The sequence below is a fragment of the Haliotis rubra genome, unplaced genomic scaffold (genome assembly GCF_003918875.1).
Source record: "Haliotis rubra isolate DU_JTF1 unplaced genomic scaffold, ASM391887v1 Scf137, whole genome shotgun sequence".
Classification (NCBI taxonomy): domain Eukaryota; kingdom Metazoa; phylum Mollusca; class Gastropoda; order Lepetellida; family Haliotidae; genus Haliotis; species Haliotis rubra.
The window spans coordinates 941,674-965,904 of record NW_025765303.1 but is presented as its reverse complement, the minus strand read 5'-3'; the positions used below and the strand labels follow the sequence as shown (position 1 = coordinate 965,904).

Below are 24,231 nucleotides of genomic sequence, written 5' to 3'. Positions count from 1 at the left end.
ATGTCATCGTATCCCAACTGTGTAGATTGATGCTCATGCTGTTGAACAGTGGATTGTCTGGTCCAGACTCTATTATTTACAGACTGATGCCATATAGCTGGAATATTGCTGAGCGCTACGTAAAACAACAATCAATCAATCAGTTATTTACATAGAATACAGAAAACATACCAGTTAGAGCCAATGTTAAACCATATCATGCATTATATAACATTCAGGGCGATGGGTTAGCCTAGTGGTTAAAGTGTCCGCTCATCATGCTGAAGACCCGGGCTCGATTCCCACCATGGGTACAATATGTGAAGCCCATTTCTGGTGACCCCTGCCATGATATTGCTGGAATATTGCTAAAAGCGGCATAAAACCACTCATCGACTCACTCACTCTGTACAAACCAAAGAAGCAGCTTGGTACAAACACTAATCAATTACGAGAGTTGATTTCAAGAGGTAGCTGCATATTAACCTTTACTGAAAGACTTATCTGCCTTAAGGGGAGAATGCAGTCAGGAATATTATTAAATTAGGCCTAACATGCACTAAAGCCAGTGCTGCAGGTAAATACATAGCAGCTTTACTAATGAATTAACCAGGGAAGTACTCCTTGTGCTTTAAGGTCAGCTTATGCTGTTGGGGTGTTGAGAATGATTGAGGCCTCTTTCACCATCAGTACACAGCCTCAATCCTTGATTTCTTTCCTTGTCCCAGTCTGGGGAGTCCTAGTACGGCTATAAGAAATGCTTTCACTGTTGAAATAATCACATAAACCTGTTTTTAAAGTATGTATTTACTAAACAGAGGTATACATATGAAGATCTTTTCTGAAACATGGAACCAGTAGTAAAATGTGTTGATATGTATAAGACTCTGAGATGTGGCACTGTGCATTGTCCATTGGAATAAATCAACAAAAACACATCCCTTGAGAATTTTGGGTAGGCCTCCATCATTCAACAGTTCTTGAAAACACCATCTAAGGCCAGACCAATTTTATTTCTTGTTTTGCGGATCCGTCGGTCGGATTTTTTCAAGAATAAGAAAAAACTAAATATTAATTTTGCTCAAAAAAATAAATTTTAATATTTCTATTGGCCAAAAATGTAAATGTGCAAGAAAATGTTTTTAGATTGTTTTTTCCCCCATATACATTTCATAAATTGTCAAATGTAAAATATTTTTGGTATTTAAAAAGACTATTACTTTGACTGGTGATTTTTATCCTCCAGCCTTTAGGATTTCTGAGGACAAAAAATCCGTAAACCACGAAATAAATTTGGTCTGGCCTAATGAGGATTTGGTGAGTTAGTGGATGATTGAGCATACAATCGGCCACTTGTTTGCGCAACCACAATTAAGGCAAACATGGTGAAGCTGCCATATATAGACCATTGGCCTAGTAACTTAAGAAAAACAGTTTAAGACTTAGAATTAGGTTATAAACAAACCTAAGTCTTCAACACTGATCACCAAGACGTGTTGGTTTTGTTTTCACAAGTTATATCTTGCACTCCGTGACCGTCGCGTTCTCCGGGTTGATCCGGGAACTGATACCAACATCCTTCAGACGCTTCTTGGATATTTTCTCCTCTTCCTCCTCAGCCACCCCAAACAGCTTGTAGACGATGCAGATGAACTTGCTAGGACCGACCTTCACCCTCTGCACTATGGTGTCTGCATCTACAAAGGTCCTGTGCTCGTAGTACTGGAACAGATCTGAACTTGCTAAAGACGAATTCAGTGACAAAGAATTATCGATCTGGTGGGGTAGCCTAGAGGTTAAAATGTTCACTTGTCAAGCTGAAGACACGGGTTCAAATTCTGACAAGGGTACAATGTGTGAAGCCCATTTCTGGTGTCCCTTGCCGTGATATTGCTGGAATAATGCTAAAAGCAGCATAAAACTAAACTCACTCACTTTAACACAAAACCATGAATATTTGTAATAAAATGACTTGACTGAAATATACAAAGTATAATTCTTAATACACTCTGGATACTTTTGTAATTATATTGATTTGCTGGATAATATGAACATTTATGCAACTGTTGGATTATGTTTGAAATTGTTTCATTTCAATATCAAATACTAAGTATATCATTTGCAGACATTCGCTCTTATTACATGTTCTATCAAAGCAAACTAACAGGGACTTATTCAGACAGTGCAGACACTACTTGGCCTAAGATATTGTTCTGAATCTGTTTTACAATAACTTATTGCAGTAACATCTGCTTCAATGTGGTATTCTTAAGGATTTCTCCTGGAAACTTTTCTCTATAAATTTTATTTCTTCAGAATTTTCCAGGGGTGTCACAAAAAGGAAGCTACCTAAATAGTTCATATGAAATGAATAGTTGTTCAGGAGTGAGTGAGTGAGTGAGTAGGGTTCAGTGCCCATTTAGCAATATTCCTGCAATATCATGGCAAGGGACACCAGAAATGGGCTTCACACAATGTACCCACATGAGGAATCAAACTCGTGATGACGAGCAAACACTTTACCCAATTGGCTATCCCACTGCCCAGTCAAGGAGGAAATGAGATCCAATTTTTATTGCACAAAATTAAGGGAATTGTTTTCCTCAAGTTCTTGTCAACTACGTTACTGTGACCCTCTATAAGTTTTGCCCCCAAATATGGCGGCCATTTTATGACATAATTATGGCACATCACTGTACTTTGGTATTTTTTTTACTGACAGCACAGATGAACTAGTCTTGCAAACCTGTGTATGTCACTATATACTTGTGTCAAGAGTTAATTTACACCCATAACTTCCCCTTGGTATCAATATGCATCATCTGTGTTTTGATACATTATAAAAATGGAACATGTGAACTGCTTATGTGTATGGTGTAAGCATGGCTACCTCCTTTGCCGGTTCCTCCAAACTGAACTCTCGCAGGAGCTCGCCTGTCAGGTTGTCATAGTAACCAATATGTCCAACAGGACCCTCGGGATTGTGGGAAACAGCACTGACAACAAGGACATCCAGTTCATTTTCATAGTCAACATCATGAATTGTCTGTAGAAACAAGAGACATTACACATTACATTATGCAAAATACATTTGGCACCCAAAGCCCTGAGATAGTCTGATGGGTCCACAAGGGTAATCAACTGTTCTGTTTGAGCAAAATTCACTGATAGACTACATACCACATACTGCCCCTCACAGACACTTTAGTTTTTTAGACAGAACCAATCAATACTGATAACACCTGTGATCATGTGACAAGTCATTACTCGGGGTCAGGATTTGACCAAACTTCACTGGGTCATTTTCATCAATAAGAGATTATCATTACAATGATATGTTTAGTCACATGTGGATCAACCAATGAAATTTAATGATTCTTAACTCAGGTATAACCAAATTATAATAGCTCTAAATTTGATTTAAAACTGAACGTGTAGCGTGAGGTTTTAAATAACATTTATTAGAGCTATTATAATTTCGTTATATACCTCTGATTTTCCAACACACTCTGTTTATCTCCCTTCTACTATAACTGCATTATTAAGACTTAAAAAATATATATAAAAAGAATGAAAAAACTCACAGCTACCTTTGAATGACTTTGATTAGCCAATCACAATCCTGTATTTACTGAAGTCATGGTAGAATTGGGGTTATATACCTCTGATTTTCCAACACAGTATGTTTATCTCCTAAATATTCATGATATTATGAAAACAGCATTGTTGCAGAATATTTGAGTGACAGATCAGCACCAGTTATGGAATCAAAAGAAAATTAAATACCAAATCTAAGCGAAATCAAGAAAAATAGGAGTATATAAGGCTCACATAAATCTTAATGTTTAGAAAAAAATGGATAGTAAATTACAGCAACATCAATAATTTCTAATTTGAATAACTCCAGATTCAAACAGAAACAACATGATAATTGCAAACTTTCCCAAACTCAAGTTATCAATGTTTCAAAGTTGCTAATATTCCCTTTTGAAAATAGAGCTGGTATCTCCTGAATGAAAGGTCTAACACAAGTGTCCAACTCACCAAGGGAGAGCACTCTAACACTTCATCTAGACAGACCCTCTTTTTAATACTTCGACCTGATGAGGTCACAGTTCTTTGAGTATTTTCCTTCTGCAAAGAGTAAATGACACAGCATGGAAAAATAAATTAGTGTCTGACAAAAATATAGCAATAAAGTATTCATGACATCAGTAATTCACAAGTTGGTATTTATAATAAACACGACATTAAACCCCATTTCACCCAGTGAAAGTCTCCATTGTACACAGAAAAAAAATGCTTTACTGAGAAAGTATATATCCCAAATATAACATATGTTATATTTGTCCACTTTCTAAATGATATTGTGTATTCATAAATGGAATTGTGTATTCATTGAACACAAACGTTTTACAGTTTGACACTGACTGACATGAACTGCAAATGATGTCTGTGTCTGAATTTAAATAACAATCAAGTATTGATAACAACACACTACTCAACTTTTGTCAAGAAAAGATCATCATACTTTTTACATGAGCATAATCAGGTGTGTCATGGAATAATAGGGACATCCCTATCAAAGGTTGAGTTGTATAGCATGGTTGACATGTTCTCCTGGACGTCACAGTGACGTGATCTGTACTGTATGTTTTTATCACCAACCTTGTGTGTGTTACTGTTTGGGTGTATAGAAAACAGCTCCCGTAGAACTGTCTCAGAGCTGGACTCGAGGCTGGACAGCTGCAAAACTCTGAAACATAAATTGTTGAGGCATTTAGATTTAAAGTGAGTGAGTTTAGCTTTACGCTGCTTTTAGCAATATTCCAGCAATATTATGGCACCCACCGCCCCCCAGATTTATAGTGAGTAAGAATCATAGCAAGATTCACACATGGTGCCAGTGGTGAGTTGAGTTGTGATAGTATATTATGTTAAAAAATATACTCTCGTTTCTCGTAACTACATTTTCAGAACTGTGTCTGAAGGGAGCAAAGATTTTATGTTTTCATTTCATTTTTTACACTTTGAAAGCAGAGATTTCATAATTAAAGACGAAGTGGTTTTAGCTTTTATGGAGATAAACATGAAGTTTTCGAAGAGTAACAAAGATGGAGCTGGCCCACGGAGGATGTTGTGTGTCACAAATGCTGATAGTAAACAATTTTCACTGTGAGGCCAAAACTTATAATTGACCTTTGTATTCCTTCTGGAAATCCCCAGATGTCATGGATCAACTGAAGGTTGATTGTTCTCAAAACAGTCATGGCTACCTTTTCCAAGGGGTTTCTGGTGCTAAGCATGGTGTCTGCCACAGCTTACCTGACTGTATCTTCCGAGATGTGCAGCACCCTCCCCGACTCATCACCATGGAATACTGCCTTGTCCAGCTCAATACCAAAACTGCTCACATTCACTTCTCCATTCTTGGCCTTAGGAAAAGATAATAACTTAGTGAGACACCTTGCAAGTGATTCTTTTGAATTTGATTGGCTAACCATGCTGCCAAAGAAATGTTTTGGGTATATAAATTAAAATACATCACACACGTGAGTGAGTGAGTGAGTTTAGTTTTATGCCGCTTCTTCAGTATTCAAGCAATATCACAGCAGGGGACACTAGAAATGGGCTCTAAACATTGTACACATGTGTCTTCGTTGTGTGACAAGCGAACACCCAACAGCCCCTCACACACATGTGTGTACTATGTTTTATGACTGGTTGATCATACATTGGGTGGGGGCTAAATTGTGCTACTGCTTTGAACAGGGTCATTGAATTTGTACAGTAGTCCTCAAATATTTTCATTGAAGTTGAAATAATCAGTCTTTGAAATTATTGTTGACTTATCATCAGAGTTGACTCAAATTTGCTTTCACAATTACGGAGGTGTAAATATAAAAGCTGGTGCATAAACTGTATTATAAACACTAAACATCCCTAAATGCAATCCTTATTGATATAAGTTCTAACTTACATCAGCCATTGTTAACCATTCTACCACATGCTCATATTGACAGATGAAGAACACTATCAACAGAAACCTATCAAAAATTGACAAACTGACTTGTGCAGCAAAACAATACTCTGACAACTGATGAACATCAGGTGTATAGTTAAGGGAGATAACTCTAATTCCTGAAAGCACCAGTTTTTCTGTCAATAAAAACAATATTCTGGCAGATTATAAACACAAAGTGTAGAATTAAGGGATATAAATCAAATCCTTGGGACTGAGAGAACTAGTTTCTCTGTTAACTTCACAGTACCAGTAGTTATAACAATTTAATGTTTGCAATAGTGGCTTGTCTTTTTCTCAATAGCAGTGTTCATAAGGTCTGGGTTTGATGTTTTAGCTGTGTGAGGTGAGGTGAGGTGAGGTGAGGTGAAATTGGGTTTAACGTCATGCTTGATAATATTTCGTTCATATGACGACGTGCATGGGGCTGCTTGTACTAGCCCAGACTGAAGCTGGTTTTATAGTGCTAGCCCACTGAGATACCATGCTGCAGTGAAGCATGAATACCCCACTCAGACACAGTATACTGACTCCGAGCCGACCAGTCCTTGTTGTACCCATTAATGCCGAGCGGCTGGCAGGGACCAACAAGTACCATATTTTAACGTCTATCGGTATGACGCGGTCGGGGATCGAACCCGCGACCTTCCGCTTTCCGGGCGGACACTCTAACCACTACACCATGGAGGCGGTCTTTAGCTGTGTACCAAGATGGCCGCCAGAGTGTAATACTTGAGGAATATCCACGTACCAGATTGTTTGTTTCCATGGAGTGCACCTGGAACCAGCCACAACACCCATGGGGGATGATGATATAGTGCCATGGAAACCCACCAATCTGGACGTTGTGCTCCGAGCAGCGTGTCTCAAATAATGGCGTCAATTTTTCTGGAAGCAAATTTGGTGATGATGGGTCATGATGTTTGGTATTTCATAACAACAGGAAAATGAGTACGGTATATAACAGTAGATAACCCGAATTTGGAGGACCAAAAAAAAGCAGTCTGTAGAAGAGTGTCAGCTTATATACAGGTTCCACTTTCGTCAAACATTGTTTCTGGTGGTAAGAAAAGGACATCGAATCCCTTCACATGAACAAGCTAGAAAAGACAGTGTCAGTGATGATGTCAAATTTGCAATTAAACATTACTAGACAAGATTATGTACCTTTTCAGTAGTAATTTGGTTTTGCTAGGCATTGTCTTATATACAGGGAGTAAGATCACCGTGTGTATTTGTCTCGTATACAGCGCCGGAAATAGCAATCAGCTGTGCAAATGTGTCCCCACGATCTACCAGTGATTTAGTTCAAACATACCCAATAATATAACGACATGATTTCGGTGATCAGTGATCGGTACAACATCGCATCTGAAAATATAGTAATTCTGACAAATTGAAAGACCATGCAATACTCATGAGTCAGCACACGCATGGAGCTTTCGATACCTTGGAATCTCTACACATGTAGAAAAGGCCTCACTGGACAACTCACCTGTTATTTTGATATTGAAAGGGACTCCCTGTTATTTTGGTATTGAAAGGGACTCCAGACGGGTATTGACCGCACAGTGCATCTGACCCAGGGATCTGCTCTCTCAGGTTGACTTTGTAGCTTCTAAACTACACAAGCTCACATCTTATTCCACATCAGTAAACATTTTGACAAGCTCTGACATATGTTAATGAAGTACTAATCTATAGAAATGAACAATAAGTTTGATAGATTAACAGAAAAAGGTACCGTTGTCTCAACCATTGATGAAGCAGACCTTCACATGACTAAAGCAGCAGGATTCAGATGCATTTAGGAATAATGAAGGATAAGGGACCGTTCATAATTTATGGCTGGGTGTGGGTGTGGGTGTGTGTGTGTGTGATGATGATTTTTATGGAGAAGCATGTGCAATGTGAATGACCACCCCCTAAAATTTATGTACAAAATAAGTGACCCCCTGCATGTCATGTAGAAAATCACAGATCTCCAAGTAGTATGTTATGTTGTCCATGCATGTGATTCAAAGAGCACAGTTATATCACTTAACTTGAACATGAAATAGAAACTAAAAACAACCAAGTGTTAATATCAATTACTGTATTAAAAAGAAAGGCAGGGCACCAAATGAAAAGGGCAGGGCACCAAATAAACAAGAGTCATCAGAAGATGACATATGCCCCGGCCCCCACATATTGAAAGAACAAAACATCTGACAGTTTGTCTAAAATTGTTTCTATGGAAATCATGAAAAGTATAAATGACAAAAATCTGTAAATAGCAAAAGGCACCACTTCAAGATCTGCCTCATATATCTGAAAGATATTGAACTGGGACTTTTTTTGTGCTCCAGAACAGAAGCCCACCCCACCCTTTTGAGATACAGTCCGAATTGTTTCCATAGAAACAGGGAAAAATAACAAGAGTCATCGGAAGATGACATATCCCCCCCGGCCCCCACATCTTTGAAAGAACAAATAATCTGACACTTACTTAAAGTCCAGCTTGATTTTAGACTAAGTGCAAATCGTTTCCATGGAAATCATGAAAAAAATAAATGACAAAAATCTGCAAATAGCAAAAGGCACCACTTCAAGATCTGTCTCACATATCTGTCAAGTTTTGCTGAAAGATATCAAGAAGTTTTCCAGTTGTGCTCCGGAAACGAAACCCACCCCTCCTTTAGGGACTAAATAAAAATGCCAAAAATCTGTAAATAGCAAAAGGCACCACTTAAGCTTCTGTTTGATATATCTACCTAGTTTTGTTGAAATATATTAAGAAGTTTTCCAGTTGTGCTCCGGAACGGTTCTTGAGTTATACCCCGGAATCGAAACCCACCTCTCCCTTTTGGGATTAAATCCGAATCGTTTCCATGAAAATCGGGAAAAATAAATATGCCAAAAGGCACCACTTTGGCATCTGCCTCACATATCTGCCAAATTTTGCTGAAAGATATTAAGAAGTTTTCAAGTTGTGCTCCGGAAACGAAGCCCACCCCACCCTTTTGAGACTAAGTCCGAATTGTTTCCATGGAAACCGAGAAAATAAGAAATCACAAAAATCTAACAAGAGTCATCAGAAGATGACATATCCCCCCGGCCCCAACATATTTGAAAGAACAAATCATCTGACACTGACAGTTACTTAAAGTCCAGCTTGATTTTTTTAGATTAAGTCCGAATCGTTTCCATGGAACCGGGAAAAATAAACATGTCCCAAATCTGCAAATAGCAAAAGGCACCACTTCAACATCTGTGTCATATATCTGCCAAGTTCTGCTGAAAGATATTGAACGGTTTTCAAGTTGTGCTCCAGAAACAAAGCCCACTCCTCCCTTTTGAGGCTAAATGAAATCCGAATCCTTTCCATGGAAACCGAGAAAATAATAAATCACAAAATCTGTAAATAGTAAAAGGCGCCACTTTCGGTTCTGTTTGATATATCTACCAATTTTTGTTGGAAAATATTGAACGGTTTTTGAGTTATGCTCCGGAAACAAAAGTATTAAGGACGGATGGACGAGGCATCAACTATACCGCATTACATGCCGGGGGAATAAAAAGGCAGGGCACTGCACCCTGTTAAAACTGACTAGGGGAAACACTAGTATATCCTGCATTATTATGTCTAAGGGCCCACCTGTCACAGATTGGACTTTCAAAGATACCTTCAGATGCTTACGATGTCCTTACGTCCTTCAAGCAGTAATGTGAGGATGTGTGACATCATCACTCCTGTGGGCTGTGCAGAGGTCTGCTTCCTCACTGGTTGGAACTTCTCAAAGTTTTGTTCTTCCAGTCAATAACAAGTAGTAAATGCATTAACGCAGGACAATAATTTACCTTTTCCAAGATTTGGTTGAAACTATAAAGCCGCACGTGCCCTGACTGATGCATAATGATTAGCATATCCTGGGATAACATGGCGTCGGTGACGTCACTGCCGAATACCTAGAGACAGGCAGTGAAAGAAACATTTTTTGAGTGAGCTTCAGAGTGATATCAAGAAGTAGACATGCAGAAAACATCAGAACATCACCGATATAGTTTCATATGCTTAGTTTAATTCTAATTGATTTGAATGCAGTGGTTCAATACAAAAATAAAATACTTCTGAAGAAAATAAATAACAATTATTTTTGTTGCAGTTTGTCTGCCAAGGGAATTATTTTGAATCTATGTTTTATGAATATATAGTAATGAATAAGGATATATATTCATAAATACCATATACTTAATATCAAAAAATAAAAATAACAAACATATCATGTAATGGCGTCAGTTGAAACATCTAAATGAAATTTGTATGAAAGAGCAATACAATGTACATTGCAATAATGGTGCCTATAGCCTAATGACAAAATAAGATAAGTTATACTACTCACCTAGACAAACAACTAACTAGTTCGAAGTAAAAACACTCTCTTATAAGTATTCCTAAAGTTTCAATTCAAGTTACTATGAATAATGAACTGAATTCACAGTGGGATAGGGACCATTCATAATCTATGACGAGGGGTGAGTGATGATGATTTTAAGGGTGGGAGTGGGGGGTGGGTATATATATACATATATATATTTTTTTAAATTAGGCTTAAAAAATTAAGGAATGGAGGGGGGAAGGGCATTCATTTTGTTAATGACATGGGGGGCACTTACGCTGCACATATAAATTTTAGGAGGGGTCATTCACATTGTACATGTGTCTCCATAAAAATCATCACCCTCTAGCCATAAATTATTAATGGTCCATTATGAATGAGGGAACTAACATACCCTTTTGTCAATTTCTAGCATGCCGACAAACTCTAGAGGGTAAATGTTGAAAACAGCCAGTACCATGACGATGCACACGGAATGCCAGCCTGAAATATGACAGTATGCTGTAAGCCTTTAGCTCTCACTTCCCGGGTTACAATTATTGTAGGGTGGTGGGGTAGCCTCGTGGTAAAAGCATTCACCTGTCATGCCGAAGACCCGGGTTCAATTCCCCACATGTCCACATTGTGTGAAGCCCATTTCTGGTTCACTTTACACTGGTTTGCAATGACAGCATTATGTGCATCCAATTCCTGAGATGAACAAACATTAAAGACAATATAATCGTGATAATTTGTAAATATTCCTGTCTCTGATTCATACTCAGACCCCAATGATTGTCAGCTACTGATATCACAACCACTGAATGTGTAACAAGTGGCAACTTTCCATGTCATACAAATGTAGTTTTAGAAATATTTAATTTCCAATTTAACAGAGGTGGATCCAACATCTGAAAAAGGGGCAGAGCTCATAATACAAAATATCTTCGTAACAATTTGATTTAGCTGAGTGCTTTTCAAATGTGTAGGGCATTACACATATATGACTATTTTTTCTATCTCCAACCTAGAGAAGCTTGTGTATTGGCCAGTACTGGGTGCCAAGTATGGTTGGTTGGTTTGTTATTCAACGCCCCACTCAGCAATATTCCTGCAATATTCCGGTTTGTAATCAAACAGTAAGGATAAAACTGTGAAGCATGGATAGATTTTTCTATGAAATACCAGAAAGATACTCCACCACATCTCTTTCCAAAAGTGTACACAGGGTTAGAAATACCCCTATATATTAGCATGCCATGGCACGGTAAATATTGAAATCGTATGGTTATATATCTTCATGGTGCCCTTAATGGCATGGACCGCCTCCGTGGTGTAGTGGTTAGAGCATCCGCCCGGATAGCGTGTTCAATCCCCGACCGCGTCATACCAAAAGACGTTAAAATATGGTACTTGTTGGTCCCTGTCTGGCGCTCGGCATTAATGGGTACAACAAGGACTGGTCGGCTCGGAGTCAGTATAATGTGTCTGAGTGGGGTATTCATGCTTCACTGCGGCATGGTATCTCAGTGGGCTAGCACTATAAAACCAGCTTCAGTCTTGGCTAGTACAAGTAGCCACACATACACATACACACGAATGCACGTCGTCATATGAGCGAAATATTATCAAGCACGACGTTAAACCCAATTTCACCTCACCTCACCTTAATGGCATGCCTAATTTGTTGGAAGCATAACTTACCATTAGTCATTTAATCCCACAAACAATTATTATTTTCTAAATTGAATAATGCCATACATATTTGAATGGTCATAAACCTATTTCTCTATTTAACAATAAATTTCAAATGATCATCATCGTCGTCATTTATTCTAAAAACATGTGGGCACACTTGATTTTTGAAAGGCACATTTAAAATATTTGTCTGGTGCCCTAAGGCACACTTAGAAAAAAAAGTATTTGTATCCCTGGTAAATCTATCATTATCACTGAGTAGCATATCCTGACATGGCCAAGGCACATAACTCTGCAAAGTCGAATGTTGTATTTACCTGTCTGTGAACAGCTAGAGCTGGAGTGTGAGTTGATCTGATGTAGAATCTCTCCTGTTCAACGATCCAACCGACTTCCCTTCACACAGAAACACTGGCTTGCACTACATGTTAACTCCAGAGCAATTTCAGTAGGAATAATTAGGGTGGAGTTCAGTAATACCAATGACTAGTGTGGAAATGCACCAACTCCTGGTAAGGGCAACAATTAGGAGATGTACCTGGTTTGTTTCCCGTCTATAGGATTTGAACATAGTGAGTGAGTTGGGTTTTATGCCGCTTTTAGCAATATTCCAGCAATATCACGACAGGGAAAACCAGAAATGGGCTTCACATATTGTACCCATGAGGGGAGTTCAACCTGGGTCTTCGGTGTGACGCACTTTACCCCATCGCCCTGATTTGAACATAGATTTGATTCCTGGAATTTTCAATCAAAATCAAACATTATGCTATGATGTATCCAATATAAATTTTGAGAGAGAACTAGAGAGTGAGATAAAGGGAGAGAGTGAGATAAAGGGAGAGAGTGAGACATGGCAAACTGTTTCTAGATCTTTGGTATGGCTACCCCACGTCCTGTACATGATAAGATATGTACATATACGTCAATTCTAAAAACCCTGAAGGTTAAGACTGACACATTCCATAAAAACACACCTGAATTTTTTGTTAGGTGAGAGGTAGACTGCCTCTAGAACTGTGCCTGTGCGTAGATCATGGCGGTGAAGCCAGCGGTTCGAGGTGATAGTTACGATGCTGCCTTTGTGACCACTGTGAGGTAGAGGAATATGTTCCTGAAGAAGTGAAGAGTTTAACCTGTAGTGAGTGAGTGAGTTGGGTTTTACACCGCTTTTAGCAATATTCCAGCAATGTCACAGTGGGAGACACCAAAAATGGGCTTCACACATTGTACCCAGGTGGGGAATCGAACCCGGGTCTTTGGTGTGATGAGCTAACGCTTTAACCACTGGTCTACCCCACCACCCCATTAACTTGTAGTATTTGTCTCAGGATGATCGCCAGTCCTAGCAAGTTTGAATCATACAAACAACACTTTCCACCCACATGTTTATTTCCATAAATGACCAGTAAATAATATATTATTACCCAAATCCCTCATTTCCACAAAAGACATTGTAATTAATATTTATTACCACAGTGTCTTGATATACGTACAAATATGGCACCTTGGCTGCCTTGAAGGGACTCTGCATGCATAAAGTAACATTCTGAGGAAAAACTGATTCAAATCATTCAAGCACTAGTCTGTCTGCCAACACTATTTAAGAACATGGATTGGTGGGCAAATTACTGATGAACCTTACTACACAAAGACAGCGGATAAGTTAAACAATACATACTAATTACAATGTCTAAACCTAGACTGGGCAACAAACCATGCAATGTTGTCCTCAATTTAATTTCATTTAATTTGGAAAGAAGGCTCATTCCAAAAGGCTATCCTGAAATGGTTGAGTGTATTTTGTTAATTTATGGTTTTCATAGTAAAATTTTGAGGAAGTAAACTGTATGAACTAATACACTAGCAAAGTGACAAGTTTGTATCAAAATAAAAACTAAGCAATTCTACTTTTGAGGGTCTCTGGGGTTTCTGTGAGAAAAATCACTGATTTGTTCTTACCAGGAGATATATTCCATGATTGGGTGATATTGATTGTGATAGAATCCTTGGCGGAACTGGGGGCAATGTTGTTTTAAATCAGGCTATCCTGAAATGGTTGAGTGTATTTCACGTTAATTTATGGTTTTCATGACAAGTAAAATTTTGAGGAATATAAAACAATAAAAAACTGCAATTCTAGGTCTGGGGTTGTGTGATCTGATTTGTTTACCAGGAGATATATCTCCATGATTGGGTGATATTGATTGTGATAGAACACTTGATAACTGAATATAGTACCATCTCTGTGAGTGAGTATTAACTAGACCTGGTATTTGCTTAGGGACATTACATCACTTCCCCCTGAATGTTTATTAGAATTGCCTACTTTTTACTGCCCTGAAAAATGCGTTTAGAAATTAGATTATTGTTTTTGATCATTACAACTAAACAATTTGTCTTGATTACAAATAACTGAAACAGAAGCATGTATTAGTAATCCCTTGTAAATAACTACCAGTGTCTATACTTACTGGTGCAATATTACAGATTAAGGCATCTTCTATTTTGGATGAGTTTGGGCAGTCTTGGAGACGGTAAAGCTGCCTTGGAGCCCCACCTTTCCCAATACTGTGGAGAATATACATAGGACATAAAAGCCACTTCAAGTTATTATAAAATATTAATAACTGAGATGCGTCTGAAGCCTTATGCTTGATATTTTGTCAAACTGTTTTGAGGTTAAAGAACATTTGATCTGTTAGATGAATAGGCAACAATGTGTGTCAAAAAGAGGACACAAATAACTGATACGCTGCATTTAGCAATATTCCAGCAATATCATGACAGGCGACACCAGAAATGGGTTTAACACATTGTACCCATGTGGGGAATTGAACCCAGGTCTTCAGCATGATGACCGGACGCTTTAACTACTAGGCTACCTCGGCGCCAAATAAGCAATGTCACACGTTTGGCAGCTCTTTAGGCAACTGAAGCTTTTAGCAAATGGAACTGGAATAAGTGCCATAATTAAACAGTAGGGAAAGAGATTTACCAGTAGCATTGGTGATAACAATGTTTCTTACCCTGCATAGCATGACTTGTAGTTATCAAAGTAGACTCGACTCCTGAAAATAAGCATACTGAGATTAAATCATGAAAATGAACCATAATAAACATGCATTCAAACATAAAGTATGGACACATTCATCTGACATCCAAATGAGAACAGGGAAAATGATTATAATGTAATGAGAAAATTTTAAATTTAAAATTGTCAGAATTGTGGAATAAAACTTACCCTTCACAGGAAATATGAGACTTGGATTGTTTCTCCCATACCTTGCGGTATTCTGTTTTACCCTTTAAACAAGAAAAGAGAAATGTAAACTTTGCCTCATATTGCCCAAGACGTTTTAGAAAAATTCATACATATTCATCATCAAAACCACTCTTAATGGCCTCCTTCAGCATGAATTCCATTCCAACGTTCTGTGCATGTTGACTCAGGACATATGCATGATCATTCATATATTCAGGAGATATGGCTTACCTAGTTACCATGAGAACCAGATACCATGAGACATTTCTAAGATTTTACATGTTTAAATGGCAATATCAGTATCCACTGAATGATGAGTGAAAATACTGAAATATAAAGGGAGAGGTATATGTGAACATGATTGTTTCTTTGTTGTTTAACACTGCTCTCTGCAATATTCCAGCTATATCATATGGCAACGGTCTGTAAATAATCAAGTCTGGACCAGACAATCCAGTGATCAACACAAACATGGGTACCCAAACAGGTATGAAATGTTTTTTTAACTTAGCATACTGTGTACACCACACTCACCTACTACCAACCTATTATGATAAATATCACAACATTATTTTACTCAACATGCCAAATATTATTCCGACACAACATGGCAACAAAACTGAACACTTCTGCACTGATCATATCAGTCGCGATTACAGAGAATATGTTTACCACCTTATTTTGTGAGTATTTTACCAATAATCCTTTCCTCTAAGTCTGTCCTCCAGTCATAAAATGGACCTCAAAGGCGACCATATTGTTTTTCCCTATTCCAGTAATTATCAGTGCGATTACAGAATATGTTTGCCACCTTATTTTGTGAGTATTTTAACAATAATCCTTTCCTCTAATACTCTAAGGGTTGGGATAGAATGGGTCTTCAGTAACCCATTCCTAACATAAAACCAAACTCGCTTGCTTTCAAAGGCGGCAGAAGGTATCAGGCTATTCTTGTTGTCTTACCCCATCGGTTCCACTTTCATCCAGATCTCATCCGAAATGATACTGGATTCCACAATTCACTCTAATACTTAATATCATACAGATTCTGAATAAAGCCACATCTCACTGGGGCTGAATTTCAAAGATGTAGAAGGTATCCTATTCTGTGTCTTAATTTACTAGGATATACCAGAGCTCCAGATAAGCTGCATATTTGCGTATAATACGCTATAGAAAAGTTACAATACGCAAGTAAAATAAATGCCAGCGTATGAAAAAACACTAAATATTTACGTTGAAAAATATGGTGGGTATCAAAAAGTATAGATACCGACTTGAAATTGGAAATACCCACTTAGTTTCAAAAGTATGGGTATCATACCCACATGGCCCAAAGCTTATCTGGAGCTCTGATATATAGATTTAATCCGAATTTCATCTTTACCATAGAGTATGCATCACCAGTGCAGATGCGTATCAGTGATACGTTGAAAATATGGTGGGTATCAAAAAGTATAGATACCAACTTGAAATTGGAAATACCCACTTAGTTTCAAAAGTATGGGTATCATACCCACAAGGCCCAAAGCTTATCTGGAGCTCTGATATAGATTTAATCAGAATTTCATCTTAACCATAGAGTATGCATCACACTTAACCATAGAGTATGCAGATGTGTATCAGTGACAGACACTGGAACGTTATACAAGACAAATACCCTGAGAATTATGGTCCGCAAGATTTTCAGATCTTTCCTGTAGACATTACACCTTCCTCCGAGCTGCCGACGTCGTAGCATGCATACGATGTTGACACAACGCGCGACGTCGTTTGTCCTCTCTGTCATTTTTGTTGGTCAGCTTTGACCAACAGTTTTATCGGTACTACCTTGACATCATCCCCACTGGAAGGCACTATTTTAACGTTTTCTTACATTTCAAATATTCATACAAAGTTCAAGACAAAATAACGTTTGTATCACAACAAATGCAAGCATTGGCAAATTTCAAACCGGAAACATGTTTTTCAAAGGGAGTGCACTCTCAATTCACGCACTGTCCTGCATACCGCATAAAAATATACTTGGGTACAAACACTTCAAGAAGCGAACGTAAAAGGACTTCAAAAGGACTTCAAAAAGGCACAAATAACATAATGATTGTATTTAATGACTAGTGTAATCGTGTAATATGGTGTATTGATGGCGAAATGCGTATAGCTGTTCCAGGAGAGATATTTGTGGTGTGTTTATATTTAACACTATTGCCACACAAGCAGAAAATATTTCAGCATTGGCTTACTTATTTGTACATTTTAGATTATTTTCCCACAAGAAGAGAAGTAGAAATTCCAACAGACAGCTAGTTTATAAATCATAGCGTTCAGACATCATTATCAGATCAAACGTCTTTCAAAGTTTCACCCTTTCAAATGTTCTGGTAGCATATGGCATTCCGGCTGTTTGCTGTTTTTGAGTGTTACGAAACGTCACATGAACATGTGATATGCGGTACTCCTTCCTCAGTGTAACATATTCATACATAACGCGATCTAGGTTACGCGTATTGTATATGACATAAAACGTTCAACCATTGCAGTCACGTGTTTTTCAAATGATTGCCCACAATGAAAGACCTTCAAACTGCGAATTCTCAGTGGGGCAAGCATTCGAGGATTTAATGCGTTTTTACATTATTCAACAGCCGCCTAATGCACATGTATGACTTGATGTAAAGCCAACCCGAGGTCTCTACTTACTGGGTCGTCAAGCTCATATGAACACTGAATAAAAGTTTTATTAAATTTGAAACTGCCTGTGGTAATCATTGCGAAACATGACAACGACCTCTTGGCCAAATAAATCAAGTAATTCGGCTTTTCAACTGTCATTTACGGTTAAATTTCGTCGTACCTCCGTTCTTCAACATTTCCAAAGATTGTTTAACAACAAATTAATTAATACGCATACTTAACTTCTATTTGCAGTTATACCTCACTATAGCGCTACTCCTTTATAACGTCGTTTCCGTTTTTACAAGACTGCCGCGATTTATCCTCTATAGTGTTTTATTACAAATGTCAGGTGACATATTCAGGGAAGATACTGGCTGACTGATTTTAACGTCTTCTTGTTTCCGCGTTTCCAGTACAGCCTTTAGCACCTTCATGGCTGAGTGAGTGAGTTTAAATTTAAAGTCACCTCGGCAATATTTCAGCCATATAGTGACGAGAAGAGTTATGTTAAATATAGTTAATATCTGTCTCAAAGGACATTAAAATAATAGCAAGATATCACAATTTATGTCTAAAACCTAACCATTTCAAATATTAAAATAATCTGTTTAACACAAACATTATATATCACATTTAATACAATTAAGATACGGGCTGTAGATTGCCTGCAACGTAGATCACCATACTTAGGACGATTTATTCCTGGAGTGGCCCTCCCCACAGTGGCCCCTGGGTTTTCACGCCTTGTTAACGACCCTTCCCAGAGTTGTTCCGTAGTGGCGCCTGAATTGGGTTGTTACGTAATACTGACTGAGTTTGGTTTTACGCCGCTTTTAGCAAAACTCCAGCAACATCACGGCGGGGGACACCAGAAATGGGCTTCACACATTGTACCCATGTGGGGATTCGAACCCGGGTCTTCGGCGTGACGAGCCAACGCTTTAACCATTAGGCTACCCCACCGCACCTGTTACGTAATAGACAGAGGGGCCACTCTGGGAATACACCCTTGGACCAATGGGGAGTTACAGTACGTTTGCTACCTGCATGGACCCTAGTTGGAATTATTCCATCCCTTCACCCATTGTACTGGGATTTGGCCATTGCCAGCACCTTCATGAAGCCAGTCTTCACCCTTTTTTTTTTTTGCTTTGTTTTTGTTTGTGTGTGTGTGTGTGTGTGTGTGTGTGGGGTGGGTGAGGTGTGTGTGTGTGTGTTTATGTTTTAGTTTTGTTTTGTTTTGCTTGTTTGTTTGTTGTCAGTCAGCTAAAGTACGGGTTCAATTCCCCACATGGGTACAATGCGTGAAGCCCATTTCTGGTGTCTCCCGCCGCGATATTGCATGAGTATTGCTAAAAGCGGCCTCAAACTAAAACTCAATCACCAATGAAGAACGCATACTGACACTAATATCGACAATAAATGGCCATTTAATAGAGAACAAGTTTCATCCCAATTCACACCGTTACGTTACCAGAAAAATAGCATGAGGTCAGTGTATATTTTCACATTACTTTACTTTCTTCTTCTTCTTCGTCTTCAGGCTATCAAAGTAATACACCCAGGACATAGATGGGCAAAATTAACTAGAAGCGTTTTTAATCTATTTGCAAGATTTAAAGGTGTGAATTTGTCAATGTCGGCGGCCGATTTACAATGTACTAGTAGTTTGAGAAATCTTGACGCAGCTAGTTGTAAGGCTAACAGTACACACGTACCGTCGCCTCACGTGCTGGTTGACAGCAACTTGGTTTGCAAAGGCCAGTAGTATTTACGACTGAAATTGAAAATGTTGAGGTAAATAGTACAATGGCTGTGTCAACAGATTCTATTTCCAGTCCGCCCTGTTTTCGAGCTACATGTATACTCCCAAAAACATCAGGGAAGGTTTTGCTGGAGTTGTGGAGAACATAGAGCGATTCTGGAGTCGGGAACACAATTACCAATATCGTCATTTCCCGGGCACCACGAGAACTGGTATCCTCCTCCTCATACTACTACTGTTTCTAATACGAGTACAGATGCTACTACTACGGCTGCTGCAACTACTACTACTACTACTACTACTACTACTACTACTACTACTACGGCTGCTGCAACTACTACTACTACGGCTGCTGCAGCTACTACTACTACTACTACTACTACTACGGCTGCTGCAACTACTACTACTACTACGGCTGCTGCAACTACTACTACTACTACGGCTGCTGCAACTACTACTACTACGGCTGCTGCAACTACTACTACTACTACTGCTGCTGCTACTACTACTACTACTACTACTACTACTACTACCACTACTACTACTACCACCACTACTACTGTTACTGCTACTACAGTGTATATAGACTACTACTGCTGTTGCTACTGCTGCTGCTACTGCTATGTTGCTACTACTTCTACTACCACTACTACTACTACTACTGCTGTTTGCTACTGTTGTTGCTGCTACTACTACTATGTTGCTACTGCTCCTGCTGCTGCTGCTACTACTACTACTACAACTACTACAACTGCTGTTGCTACTAATGTTGCTGCTACTACTACTATGTTGCTACTGCTACTACAGTGTATATGTACTACTGCTGCTGTTGCTACTGCTGCTGCTACTACTACTATGTTGCTACTACTTCTACTACCACTACTACTACTACATCTGCTGTTGCTACTACTATTGCGTCTACTACTATGTTGCTACTACCACTACTACTACTACTACTACTACTACTGTTGCTGCTACTACTATGTTGCTACTACTACTGCTGTTGCTGCTACTACTACTATGTTGCTACTACTACTACTACTGTTCCTGCTACTACTACTACTACTGCTGTTTGCTACTGTTGTTGCTGCTACTACTACTATGTTGCTACTGCTCCTGCTGCTGCTGCTACTACTACTACTACAACTACAACTACTGTTGCTACTAATGTTGCTGCTACTACTACTATGTTGCTACTGCTACTACAGTGTATATGTACTACTGCTGCTGTTGCTACTGCTGCTGCTACTACTACTATGTTGCTACTCACTTCTACTCACCACTACTCCCTACTACATCTGCTGTTGCCACTACTCATTGCTGCTACTACTATGTTGCTACTACTACTACTACTACTACTACTACTACTACTGTTGCTGCTACTACTATGTTGCTACTACTACTGTTGTTGCTGCTACTACTACTATGTTGCTACTACTACTACTACTGTTCCTGCTACTACTACTACTACTACTACTACTACCACTACTACTACTACTACTACTACTACTACTACTACTTCTACCACCACTACTACTACTACATCTGCTGTTGCTACTGCTGTTGCTGCCTCCACTACTATGTTGCCACTACTCACTACTACTGTTCCCTGCTACTACTGCTACTACTACCACACCACTACCACACTACACTACTTCACCACCACTACTACTACTCACTGTTACTGCTACTACAGTGTATATGTACTCACTGCTGCTGTTGCTACTCACTGCTGCTGCACTACTACTATGTTGCTACTACTTCTACTACCACTACTACTACTACATCTGCTGTTGCTACTACTATTGCTGCTACTACTACTATGTTGCTACTGCTACTACAGTGTATATGTACTACTACTGTTGTTGCTGCTGCTACTGCTACTACTATGTTGCTACTACCACTACTACTACTACAACTGCTGTTGCTACTACTATTGCTGCTGCTACTACTATGTCGCTACTGCTACTACAGTGTATATGTACTACTGCTGCTGTTGCTACTGCTGCTACTACTACTACTATGTTGCTACTACTTCTACTACTACTACATCTGATGGTGCTACTACTATTGCTACTACTACTACTACTACAACAACTGCTGTTGCTACTACTGTTGCTGCTACTACTACTATGTTGCTACTGCTACTACAGTGTATATGTACTACTGCTGCTGTTGCTACTGATGCTACTACTACTACTATGTTGTTACTACTTCTACTACCACAACTACATCTGATGTTGCTACTACTATTGCTGCTACTACTACTATGTTGCTACTGCTACTACAGTGTATATGTACTACTGCTACTACTGCTGCTGCTACTACTACTATGTTGCTACTACCACTACTACAACTACATCTGATGTTGCTACTACTATTGCTGCTACTACTACTATGTTGCTACTGCTACTACAGTGTATATGTACTACTGCTGCTGCTACTACTACTACTACCACTACTACATCTGCTGTTGCTACTACTATTGTTGCTACTACTACTACTATGTTACTACTGCTACTACAGTGTATATGTACTACTACTGCTGTTGCTACTGCTGCTACTACTACTACTACTACTATGTTGCTACTACTATTGCTGCTACTACTACTATGTTGCTACTGCTACTACAGTGTATATGTACTACTACTGCTGCTGCTACTACTACTACAACTACCACCAGTAGTAGAGGTAGTAGCCTTACTATTGCTGCTAATACAGTTAAAAACACTACTACTACTACTGCTGCTACTGCTACGAATACAATTACTAAACCTATTAGTACTGCTCCTACTACTACTATTACTGTTATAAAACTATTAGTACTACTACTGCCACTGTTGCTACTCCTCCTACATCTTCTGCTACTACTAATACTGCTGCTGCTGCTACTGCCGCTGTTGCTACTGCTCCTACTTCTGCTACTGCTACTGTTACTACCACTACTGCTACTGCTGCTGCTACTACTGATGTTGCTACTGCTGCTACTCCTATTGCTGCTGCTGCTACTACTACTGTTGCTGCTGCTACTGATACCACTTTACTCCTACTGTTCTTATAATAACTTGTGTGTAAATGAATGACTTCGTATTACACTAAATAGAGCATGAAGGCAGACAAAAACTTTAACGATAATTAACATGACACGTCCCATCATGTTTAATCTTATAATTAAATATTCTAATGTAATTGTGCATGGACTGATATTAACCTGAATGTCTCTGTTATAAAATCCTTTATACAACCATTTCAATGTAAACGTTCCTGGTTGTGATTAACGCGTTTTAATGTCACCACATACATATCGAAATCACTGCACGAGGGACGAAGGCTTAAAGCTGCTCGAGTAAATAGACAATCCTTTCGTGGTGAAAATCACGCCATGTGACGATGTACTCGGCTGCTTAATACTTAATCTGAGTCCTGTTTTACAATTGCAGTAAGTAAACGTACACCTAATACCTCTTGAAAACATTAATTTTAATTGTAAATGAAACCATTATGTGACGTGTTTGTTATTAGTTTCAATTTACAGGTCGTAGTGATCCTTTAGATTTCACGTAATAATTATTTTCCAGGACGCTCAAACCCAACACCACTAACACCCCAATTCGTTTATATCCAGTTCTACATCATAACGGTCATTCATTTTACATAACTTTCATCATGAATGATGGGCGTGTATTCAAACATATACCTGACGGACATGCAGGTACATAACGTAAAATTTGCTCTCGGGGCGTTTCGAAAACTGACAATACAACAGAAAATCCATTTTAGTTCATGTACTTTCATCAAAGGAAAAGTTGAGCACATCACCTTATCCATCACCGCCTACGCGAAGAAACCAATTTGGTTCCCGCCCTGCTCTGAATATATCCGTGAATCGTTGTCCACCGCTGATTGTAACAAACGGAGTCTTTCTGTAAATATGCGTGGATGTTAGGATTCATTTTTCTCTTCACTTTCTGTAAAAACTTTCTTGTTTTTTTCATGTGAGGCTCTCTCAATGAATACATAGAACAGGCCCATTTCGTTCGCACTTGTCAAACTTGTAGAATAGGTCGTTTTTTCTACTATAAGGAGACATCGCAGGACGCCACGACCCCGATAGAGCGAATCATTTCAGTTTCATGCTTTAGGGTTTACTTAGACTTAACACTTCTCTGTGTGCATATTGAATATTAGTTGTGTAAGAACATTGAAATTATATTCAAATGTGTTGGGAAAGTTCCGCCTGTTTGCGCGTTATTTACCAGCCATGTTTGTCAGACCCGTGGGAAAGTTGAACCGTAAATCGCGTGATTTTATGTCTTTTCTAAATATTGAGACATGGTGGTGACATGTAGAGTTTTTGTCTTTTAAAGCGTACCGAAAATGATTGACAGTGTGGTATCAATATCCCACGTCGAAAATGTCTGACAGTCATACCGATACCACACGTCAAGTAATCTTAAGTTATCTGTTA

The 24,231-nt window shown here is 38.7% G+C and overlaps 1 protein-coding gene across 1 annotated transcript; it reads right to left on the bottom strand.

Annotated features, from left to right (window-relative positions):
• Positions 1-1,217: 1,217 nt before the first annotated feature.
• Positions 1,218-15,483, bottom strand: LOC124268236 (DDB1- and CUL4-associated factor 17-like). Its single transcript, XM_046703275.1, has 14 exons — positions 15,433-15,483; positions 15,302-15,363; positions 15,087-15,128; positions 14,516-14,628; positions 12,375-12,428; positions 10,775-10,863; positions 9,842-9,949; positions 7,525-7,624; positions 6,753-6,889; positions 5,305-5,414; positions 4,648-4,735; positions 4,024-4,113; positions 2,870-3,025; positions 1,218-1,701 (listed from the first exon to the last, which is right to left on the bottom strand). The coding sequence occupies exons 1-14, from the start codon at positions 15,481-15,483 to the stop codon at positions 1,495-1,497; spliced, it is 1,407 nt and encodes a 468-aa protein (XP_046559231.1). The 3' UTR covers positions 1,218-1,494.
• Between the last annotated feature and the right edge of the window lie 8,748 nt (positions 15,484-24,231).